Here is an 11384-nt window from a genome sequence, read left to right on the forward strand (position 1 = left end):
TAGACTGCAATATTATATTATTGCAGTCTATGGTATAGGCACTTCAACAGTTGCATGCTCAAGTCCCTCTAGGGGGACGAAAAATAAGTATCCTGGACAGTAAAAAAAAAAAACTCAATGCCTGAATGACAATTTTTGGTTGCTTTGTCTCCCCCCCTCCCCCCAGAAAAATGTAATAAAAATTAATCAAAAAGTCATACATACCCTAAAATGGTCTCAATAAAAACTACAGCTTGCCGCAAAATGAGCCGTCATGTAGACGAAAATATAAAAAGTTATGGGTGGCAAAATATGGCAATACAAAGAAAACAAGTTTTTTTCAAAGTTTTTATATTTTTTAAGTATTAAAACAAAAACGATATAAATTTGGTATCGCTGTAATTGTGCTGACCTTCAGGATAACTGTAATGTCATTTTAAACACATTGTTAACACTGTGAAAATAAAACCTGTAAAATCGCAGAATAGCATTTTTCCAGTTCCACCCACTAATATTTTTTCCATCTTGCCAGTACATCATATGGGAAATTATTTGGTGCCATTAAAACACGTCCCACAAAAATAAGACCTACTATATTAGAACAGAAAAATAAAAAAGTTATGGCTTTTGGAAGGCAGGAAGTAAAAAAAAAAAAAATGGGAGAATGGCTGCAGTGGGAAGGGGTTAACACTTTTCCTGTCTGTGATGTAATATTACGTCAAAGGTATTCAGTTAACACTCAGTGCAGTAATGATGGGAATGGGCTCAGGAACTGGGCACACTACATCGCTTGTGCTGGCTTTATTATACAACTGATACCCACAAGCAATATATTAGATGTATCCCAAAATGATGCCAAATTTAAAAAAAATTCAACTTGTCCTGCATAAATGTAATGCGAAGCTGAAAAAAACACTGTGTTTTAAGTACCAAACTAGACTGCATTCTTAAGGGGTTAAAAGGGGTTAAAATATACCTCTAGTGAAATATAAATGTACAGTACTTTTGTGAAGCCTTTGGCGGAGATTTATCAAAACTGTTATAAAGGAAAACTGACTTAGCTGCCCATAGCAACCAATCCGATTCCACTGAAAAATAAAAGGTGGAAACAAATTGGTTGTTATGGGTGAATAAGCCAGTTTTCCTTTCAACCAGTTCTGATAAATCTCATTTATCTTTAAAGTTCAGCTGCTGTAGACCCCCCTAATTCACTATAAGGAGCTTCTCATGTCTGTCATGGTACAGACGTAGTGCAGCTATGGACTAGTCAATGTCTCTACAAGCCTACTAGCACTTCACATTGCATGTCACCCCCTCATACCTCACCTTATTCTGTTATACACTCTAACACAACTTAGACTGCCTGGTTGAATTACTGCCCTTGCTGCTGTAATCACAGGACTTTATTAACTGCCAAGTTCTCTCTACAGACTCACCAATAGCTCTATCACTCACTCACTACCTCAAGTATCCTCATGCTCTTGTTGAAAATAATTGAGTGTGCAGCTAGCAAGTAAATGAAGCTACAAAACAACATTTCTAGAGTAGAAACTTGGATTTATAAACAAAGGTTTTTAAGTGGCTCCCTGGAGATACACATAATACAATAGGTAGTTAAAGTAGCTTTTTCACACATTCACAAGTGTTGACTAACATTTAAAACTATAATATAAAAGAGGGTAAAATATATAAAAGTAACTTGACATGTAAGATAGTTTGTCTAAAACAATAAATGAAAATTCCAGTTGACAACATTAGTTAACCTCTTTAGGACACAGGGCATACAGGCACGCCCTGATGTCCTGGTACTTAAGGACACAGGGCGTACCTGTACGCCCTGTGTATTTCTTATCACTGCCGTTCGGCGGGCGGTGATCGGAACCCGGTGCCTGCTTAAGTCATTGAGCAGGCACCTGGGGCCAATGCGCCGGGGGGTCCAGTGACCCCCCCGTGGAGGCAATCGCAGCAAACCGCAGGTCAATTCAGACCTGCGGTTTGCTGCGTTTCCGGGTTATTCGGGTCTCTGAGGACCCGATAACCCGGAAAAGGATGGTGATCGGTGGTGTGATAATACACCACCAATCACCATCCTGCAATCCTGAGAGGTGATGGTGACATCACCTCTCAGGATCGTCTCTGATTGGTAGGTGGGCGGGCGGCGGGACGTTCAATTCTTGGCAATGCTCCTCTCCTCCTCCTTTTGTGTCCGGGGAGCAGAGGAGAGAGGAGCGCTGCCGCTGCACGTGTGTATCTCAGCCAGCATCACCCCATCTGTTCCCCAGCACCCATCCGTGTCCCAGCACCCCTCATCTGATCAGCCAGGTAATTAGGGACCGGCTAGGGAAAGGTTGGGCAAGGCAGGGATATAAAAGGGAAAGTTAGTGGGAAAAAAAAGTTGATTGTATCACCCTAAGTAGGGTGTCTGGGGTCGACAGCACAGCTGTGTGACCCTAGACCCCCCAGGGGTGCTGCCGCTTGCCCCCCTGCCCCCCCTTCCCCTGCATCGCACACCCCACCGCTGATCAACTTCGGACGGTTGATCAGCGGTTTTGAATTTTTTTTTTTTTTTTTTTTTAATTCACTTTTTTTCCCCTTTTTTTAGTTAGTCTTTTTTTTCCTGTTAGTTTTAGGGATAAGTACGCGAAAACCCATACCCCCACACAAACTGAATAAAGATTTACACGCACACACACACGCAGACACTCACTCCCTTATGGGCCGCCGGATGTTCTCGGCCGAGGAGGCATGTGCCCAGCTTGCCTCTGAGTCCTAGTGAGGACGAGGATGACCCCACTTTCCTGTTGTCATCTGCGTCCTTCTCATCTAGCGATGATGATGAGCCCCCAGGCGGAGCAAGGGGACCGCCATGCTAGGGACCCTGTGGCCCACCCTAGTACAAGCAGCTCTGGGGCTCATACTAGTTTTCCGGCCCACCAGTTAAATCCACCGGAGCCCCCTGACGGTAAACTTGTCTGGTGTACCCCAGAGCGATTTGAGCCCGTGATTCCTGATTTTGTAGGCCAACCAGGAATCCAGATTTCCACAGTGGGCTTCACTGAATATTACTTTTTTAGTCTTTTTTTCAGTGACCAACTGGTAAATCTAATGGTGGAACAAACAACAGTTTGTTGCTCAACACCCGGGCTCCTTTTTGGCTAGGCCCGGTGGCTGGACCCCGATCAGTGCAGCCGAGATGAGGACATTTTGGGGCCTTGTGCTGCACATGGGCCTAGTCAAGAAACCTAGTGTCAGGCATTACTTGGAGTGGGAACGTCCTCTACCAGACCCCACTTTACAGTACGGCCATGACACGTACCCAGTTTGAGGCCATCCGGAAATGCCTGCATTATTCAGATAATGCAGCATGTCCCCCCCCAAGGTGATCCTGCCTATGACCGCCTGTACAAAATCAGGCCGGTCATCGATCACTTTGGGGCCAAATTTGTACAGGCCTATGTACCTGGAAGAGAGGTCGCGGTTGATGAGTCTCTCATTGCGTTCAAGGGGAGACTCATTTTCCACCAGTATGTTTCCTCAAAGCGGGGGAGGTATGGCGTGAAGCTGTACAAACTTTGTGAGAGTACCTCAGGGTACACTTACAAGTTTCGTGTGTACGAGGGGCGAGATTCTCGTATTGAACCCCCAGAATGTCCCCCCACTCTGGGTGTTAGCGGGAAACTTGTGTGGGACCTTATGCACCCACTGCTAGATAAAGGTTATCACCTGTATGTGGATAACTTTTATACTAGTATCCCCTTGTTCCGGTCCCTCGCCGCCAGATCCATGTCCGCTTGTGGGACCGTGCGGAAAAATCAATGCGGCCTCCCTGCCCACCCCCTCCAGGTACCTATCCCCAGGGGTGAGACCCGTGCCTTTACCTGTGAAAACCTGTTGCTGGTCAGATATAAGGACAAGAGGGATGTCCTTGTACTGTCCACAATTCATGGTAACGGCATCACCCCTGTCCCTGTGCGAGGTACCGTGGCAACGGTCCTCAAGCCCGATTGTATCGTCGACTACAATTGGTATATGGGAGGAGTTGATCTCTCTGATCAAGTTCTCAAGCCATATTACGCCATGCACAAAACCCGGGCATGGTACAAAAAAGTTGCGGTCTACTTGGTGCAGGTTGCCTTGTACAACTCTTTTGTGCTATCCCGGAGCACTGGCAACACAGGGACATTCCTTCAGTTCTATGAGGCAGTCCTCAAGGCCCTGATCTTTTCAGACCGGGAAAGAGCAGGCCGGAGTACCTCGGGAACTGGAGGCGCCCGGATCGTCCCTGGCCAACACTTTCCAGGTGTGGTCCCCCATACTGGAAAGAAGGGACAGACCCCCAAAAAAGTGCAGTGTGTGTCGTAGTAGGGGGATACGGAAGGACACCACTACTCAGTGCGACACGTGCCCCGATCATCCGGGCCTCTGCATTGACAGTTGCTTCAGGGAGTACCACACTTCCATGGAGTACTAAATTTATATCCCAATTTAGCCACTGACAATCGGATAAAAAAAATGGTTCTCAGACTTGAGACACTAAAACAAACAAAAAAAAATAAAAAAATATTATTTAGTAAAACTGAAACAAATAAAAAAAGTTGACTTATTAGGTATCGCCGCATCCGTAATAATCTGCTCTATAAAAAATGCCCCCCTAACCCCTCAGATGAACACGGTAAAAAAAAAAAAAAATGGTTCAAAAAAAAGTTTTTGGGGTCAACTTACATAACAAAAATTGTAATAGCAAGCGATCAAAAAGTCATATCCCCCCCCCCAAAATAGTGCCAATAAAACCGTCCTCTCATCCCGCAAAAAATGAGCCCCTACATAAGCTAATCGGCTAAAAACAAAAAAAATAATGACTCGGACTATGGAGATACTAAAATGTTATTTTTTTCTTTATAAAAAGATAATATACTGTAAAACTTCAAATGGGACATGGTGTAAATAAACCAGTCCAGCAAAATCTGCCTTCCAAAAACCAATACGGCGCACCTTTCCCTCTACGCCCTACCGTGTGCCCGTACAGTAGTTTACGGCCACATATGGGGTGTTCCTGAAAACTACAGAATTAGGGCAATAAATATAGCATTTTGTTTGGCTGTTAACCCTTGCTTTGTTACTGGAAAAAATGGATTAAAATCTAAACAGTTAACAAAATTTGTAAAATCAATTTTGAATACCTTGAGGGGTGTAGTTTCTTAGATGGTGTCACTTTTATGGAGTTTCTACTCTAGGGGGTGCATCAGGGGAGCTTCAAATGGAACATGGTGTAAATAAACCAGTCCAGCAAAATCGGCCTTCTAAAAATCATACCTCACACCTTTCCCTCTACGCCCTACTGTGTGCCCGTAAGGTAGTTTACGGCCACATATGGGGTGTTTCTGCAAACTACAGAATCGGGGCAATAAATATAGCATTTTGTTTGGCTGTTAACTCTTGATTTATTACTGGAAAAAAATGATTAAAATGGAAAATTTGCCAAAAAATTGAAATTCTCAAATTTCATCTCCATTTGCCAATAACCCTTGTGCAACACCTAAAGGGTTAAAGGGTCTGAAGTCACTTTGTGAGGCTTACATAATAGAAACCACCCCAAAATGACCCCATTCTAGAAACTACACCCCTCAAGGTATTCTAAACCAGTGTTTCCCAACCAGTGTGCCTCCAGCTGTTGCAAAACTACAACTCCCAGCATGCCCGGACAGCATTTGGCTGTGCGGGCATGCTGGGAGTTCTAGTTTTGTAACAGCTGGAGGCACACTGGTTGGGAAACACTGTTCTAAACTGATTTTACAAACGTCGTTAAAGGGAGTCTTTCAGGCAGATTCACCCTATTAACCTAATAACAGTGTTATGTCCACGGCATCCCCCCTATTAAAACGGTGCTTACCGTTTGTTCCTTGCTAGCATTGTTGTGGAGAAAAACACTTTTAATCCGCATGCAAATGAGTTTATGAAGCTGCCCAGGGGTGGCGTTACAACGGCCGGTGCCCAGGCCCTTGGGTCATTTTCATACGAAGGCACTCCCCCTCCACCGTGTCTGCCCGCCCTTAGTCTCTGTTCTAACCTCCCTCTTCCCGTCCGTAATCCCATGCATGTGTCGATGAACACGATATCAGCGCGTGAGCATTGAATGAGCACTGTCGGGCCGGGGTATCGCAGTTTATGTTTTTCTCTACAACGATGCTAGCAAGGAACAAACGGTAAGCACAGTTTTAATAGGGGGGATGCCGTGGACATAACACTGTTATTAGGTTAATAGGGTGAATCTGCGTGAAAGACTCCCTTTAACGACGTTTGTAAAATCAGTTTAGAACAGTGTTTCCCAACCAGTGTGCCTCCAGCTGTTACAAAACTAGAACTCCCAGCATGCCCGCACAGCCAAATGCTGTCCGGGCATGCTGGGAGTTGTAGTTTTGCAACAGCTGGAGGCACACTGGTTGGGAAACACTGGTTTAGAATACCTTGAGGGGTGTAGTTTCTAGAATGGGGTCATTTTGGGGTGGTTTCTATTACGTAAGCCTCACAAAGTGACTTCAGACCTGAACTGGTCCCTAAAAATTGGGTTTTTGAGAATTTCTGAAAAATTTCAAGATTTGCTTCTAAACTTCTAAGCCTTGTAACATCCCCAAAATATAAAATATCATTCCCAAAATGATCCAAACATGAAGTAGACATATGGGGAATGTAAAGTAATAACTATTTTTGGAGGTATTACTCTGTATTATAGAAGTAGAGAAATTGAAACTTGGAAATTAGCAATTTTAAAAAAAAAATTAAATTTTGTATTTTTTTATAAAAATGTTTTACTTCATTTTACCAGTGTCATGTAGTACAATATGTGACGAAAAAACAATCTCAGAATGGCCTGGATAAGTCAAAGCGTTTTAAAGTTATCACCACTTAAAGTGACACTGGTCAGATTTGCAAAAAATGGCCTGGTCCTTAAGGTGAAATAAGGCTGTGTCCTTAAGGAGTCAAAATTGAAAGTGTAACTGCCATTCTATTTTTATTTTTCAATGTATAGGGGCAGTGATACAGACTATTTTTGCAATATACTTTAATTACTGAAATTGTACATTTCTATTCGAAAAATAGCTCTAAAGTGGCCCAATTTGAGGCTTAGCAACGCTCCTCTGTCTTCTGTTTACATAACACAGTCAGTGTTAGCAAGTCTCCACAGGTATGTAAACAGAAGACAGAGGAGCGTTGCTAAGGCTCAAAATGGGCCACTTTAGAGCTATTTTTCTAATAGAAATGTACAATTTCAGTAATTAAAGTATATTGCAAAAATAGTCTGTATCACTGCCCCTATACATTACATAAATAAAAATAGAATGGCAGTTATACTTTAATACAAAAGGATAAAAAAATACATTAAAATCAGCAGTGAAATATACAAGATACCACATGATGAACTTAGACACAAGTACTTATACTTGGCATTGGTCACAGTGACAAATATATGCCTCTGTACCTCAGAAGCTACATCTCAGTTTGTTGTTCCTTCACTGCCATCCTTTAATAAGATATGTATGATTATAAATACACATTATGAAATGCAAGAAAGATTACCCTTAAGGATAAGTAGGGATTGAAGTATACAAACAGGTGTTGCATTAGTTAGTTGGAATCAAAGCCCATGCATTAGGAAACACAAATTAATGAAGTGGCGTTAGATATCTGTTGGTCAAAGTTCCATAAAAGTAACACTATCACTATATCATCCAAGCTGTGTGGAGAAGTGAAGAGGAAGTTATAGGAGAGATGAAGCAGCTGTTACTGGCTGATTACCTGTGAAACAGGGTATGAAGACTGACAAAATGATACAGATGGGATCTCTGCTCACGCATGTCTTGCTGGACCCATACACATACAGACCTATTTACAATGCATACAGTGCCAACAAGGATAACTAGGACGGTAGCTCAAGAAAAAAACTGGATTTTCAGAGACACTTACTGGAAAAATGATACTTGGGGTGAGGATAAATAATCAAAATTGTCTTTATTTAGGCTATGCGTTTTGGCACAAGGCGAATAGCCTAAATATACACAATTCAGATGCTTTATCTTCAACCCAAGTATCATCATTCCAGCAAGCACCCCTGAAAGTCATATTATTCCTTTAGCTACCTCACCTTCCACAGGGAAGTTTTGGATACAGTATATACTCCCTTCCTGGTACTGAGATGACTGCAGCTGGTAGACGCACCACCTCAGGGTTGGACTAGGGTTCCTTGCGCCTACCAGAGGAAATTATTCTAGGTGCCCAACCCCTATATCATCCATAAAGTTTAAAAGATAGACCCTAGTTGCAATTTATTGTCCCCAAATGTCTTTTACTCCTGGAGCATTGTGGCTCGCTATGGTATCAAAGCCTGGACCCACAGGAGCATCCTGTGGAACTCTGGTGGGCCAGTCCAATGCTGCACCACCTTATATCACACCAACAAAAGACTTGTGTATGTTTAAAACAACCAGCGCAGGGTAAGTGCATAGAGTTTCAAACTTTACACCACTATAGCCCAATGATCCTGTGCCGTGAAGTACCTTTTGTGCCATTTTTTTCTTCTAGCTCCAAAAATAGAGAGTAGAAAGTAGAGTCAACTTACTATATTACCTGATGCTTCCATTCTCCCTGGTCTTCCTTCTCCTTTCAATGACTGCAGCAGAGTACATGTAGTACTATTTGAAGTCATTATTACACTGCTATTGTATATTATGTTTTCTTTCATTTTTATTTTATTTTTTCTGGAGAAATGGGTCTTGAGTTTACAACCCTTTCAATTACGAAGGTTCTCTTCCAATGAAAAACGTAATAGATTTTAATCACTCAAATGTGTTCTTCTGATTACAGAAGGTGATGAAAATGAACAGACAACTCCTACTGAGAAAACTACGGACGAACAAAACAAAGCGCCAAAACAGGAGAGCTGACCACTTCTTCTAATAAGTAACAGAGGCGTTGCATCTGAAGGGTCTTAGCCTCAAAGCAATATGAAGTTATCTAGCATGGTAAGGAAAGAAATGGAACCGGAGATGAGAACTGACCGGAAAATATCAAACAAATTGCAAGCAACGGAGATGGCTGAAGGGCTTTTTGCCAATTTTATCATAAGCAATGGCTGAGATGTTTGAGGCACAGTTAGCTACTTGAGATTTTAATGAAACACCGATGGGTAGCCACAGAAATTCTCTTTGTGGTTGTTTATACCCTCTAAGGATTCAGTTCTGTGCTGTTGTAATGGCTTCCACGATTTTTACAGCTCAACTAATTATTCAGATGTCCCAATCACAGAAAAATAACGTAAAAAAAATGAATTGAATAATGAACATTGTGTTAGTGCTTTAAAAGTTTTGTTGTTTTGTATGGTACACTTTAATATTTTACACTGCTCCGGTATAAAAGTGCACATAAACTTGTGGCCTCACACACAAAAGGGCTGTTTTGCATTTTTCTTCTTTTTTTTTTTGTTAGTTTTTTTTGCTTTATTTATTGTCATTCACCAACAAATTACTTAATCACCTCCAACTCACAATCTTTTATCGGTACCGTAGCTCGGAGCGGTGAGTCTAAAGTGATGCACTGTATTTAGTAGCAAATTAAGTCACTGCCTTATGTGATATTTGTCAACTTTTAACTCACTATGACTTGGATAAATATTATCATTGTCACTATAGTACATCTGAATTTTCACGATGCAAGTTTATTCAATAAACTTTTTGTCACTTTTTTTATCTAGAAATTCACGTGAAACGCTTTTGTTGCGTTAGGAAGTTAAGCACCACACTAAGGGTTGGAGAATAGGAATGCACTAAGGATGAGTGTGTCATTTTCTGGTCACACCACTTCCTTCCAAAATGAATACCTATTTCTAACACTGTTCTGGTTGCGGATATAATAGTGCACTTTTTAATGTTTGTACATTTTACTAATTAATCGTGTGGTTGTTCATCAGTTACAATAACCAATAAAGTTAACCAAATATCTTAGAATTGCTGGCTGCATTTTATTTTTGTATGTGTTACCCAGAGGACAATTAAAATGACAAATACATAATTTATAATGTTCATTCATGATTTCATTAACAGGGTTTTCTGGGATTTTAATATTGATGACTTATTCTTAGGATAGGTCATCAATATCAGATCGGCGGGGGTCCGACACTGAGGACCCCCGCCGATCAGCTGTATGAAGAGAAGACTGCGCCGTGCTGTCTCTCTTCCTGCTTGCCATAGACATAGCAGCAGCAAGCAAGCATTGCGAGTACCTTCTCTTAATACAGCTGATCGGCAGGGGTGCCTGGTGTCGGACCCCCGGTGATCTCATATTGATGACCTATTCTGAGGATAGGCCATCAATATTAAAAGCCTGGGAACCCCCTCTAAATACACCACTGACATTAAGAGCACTTTCTGGATACGTAGCTCTACTTGAAGGGCCATTCCATTACCCTATTCAGAGCCTTTCTGTACTTTCAGAAAATTGGGCCCTGGGCAAAAAGTCAAGTAGGACTTCTTACCTACCAGTTTTATATAGTTTCTCCTCTAATATCAAAATCTACATTAAGAAGCACACATATAGATGTAGCAGTTCTAAACATGAGTCCAATGCCACATTTCATTATGATATCATGTCACAAAAGCCATTGCAAACCATTCGAAAAGTCTTATTTCAACAGATTACACATCTTTTTTTTTTTTTAGGAGGGGGGGGGGGGGGCAAACTCATCCTCCTGAGTAGACCTTTCAAGGGAAATTACCATATACTTACTTGCTTCCCTCCTATACTCTCTGGCCTCAGCTGTTCCACTGGGCTCCCTGGATGTAAACTTCATGTTTGTCACCGCTGCAGCCAATTGACCTGCACCCCTTGCGTCATGACGAATGGTCATATGATGTAAGGGGAGCAGATCACTGCTGCAGCCAGCAATTGGCTGTGGCTGCGTCAAACAGGACATTTACATCCAGGGAGAGCAGCAGAGCAGCCAAGGCCCTATGGAGCTGGGAGCTCTCTGGGGGCTCCTGCTTGCTGATAGATGGGGTGCCCTTGTTGGTGGATTTTGGGCAGGTTGCAAAGCAGGAGGTCAGGTGTAGGGGCTGGTGGATGGTAAAGACAATGAGCAAGGCCCATTTAATTGAAACAACTAACAGTCTCTTTACTATGTAAATAGAGGTTCGGTCTCTTCAGGGCATACACTTTTTTCAAGACTGTATAAGGGAAAGCCTCTCTCTAACAAACTTTTCAAATTGACCAAAGGCGTGTAAGGCCCTCACCATAAATGTGATGTAATTCCCACAGTTGGGTGCAGATATCCCACAGGCAGCCAGTCCGGGCTAAAAGTGTATCAGGCGCGGAAGCAATGTACCCTTACCACAGGCAGTAAGGTCTTTTGTCATAGA

At 42.3% G+C, this 11384-nt stretch overlaps 1 protein-coding gene across 2 annotated transcripts in view; it reads left to right on the forward strand.

Annotated features, from left to right (window-relative positions):
- Positions 1 to 9977, forward strand: part of PKIA (cAMP-dependent protein kinase inhibitor alpha) — a 105326-nt gene extending 95349 nt beyond the window's left edge. For both annotated transcript variants that reach the window (XM_044294334.1, XM_044294333.1), the window contains exon 3: positions 8839 to 9977. In XM_044294334.1, coding sequence (XP_044150269.1) covers positions 8839 to 8918 — 80 coding nt within the window. In that variant the 3' untranslated portion in view covers positions 8919 to 9977. The remainder of the gene's footprint in view (positions 1 to 8838) is intronic.
- Positions 9978 to 11384: the final 1407 nt, after the last annotated feature.

Source organism: Bufo gargarizans, chromosome 5 (assembly GCF_014858855.1).
Source record: "Bufo gargarizans isolate SCDJY-AF-19 chromosome 5, ASM1485885v1, whole genome shotgun sequence".
NCBI lineage: Eukaryota > Metazoa > Chordata > Amphibia > Anura > Bufonidae > Bufo > Bufo gargarizans.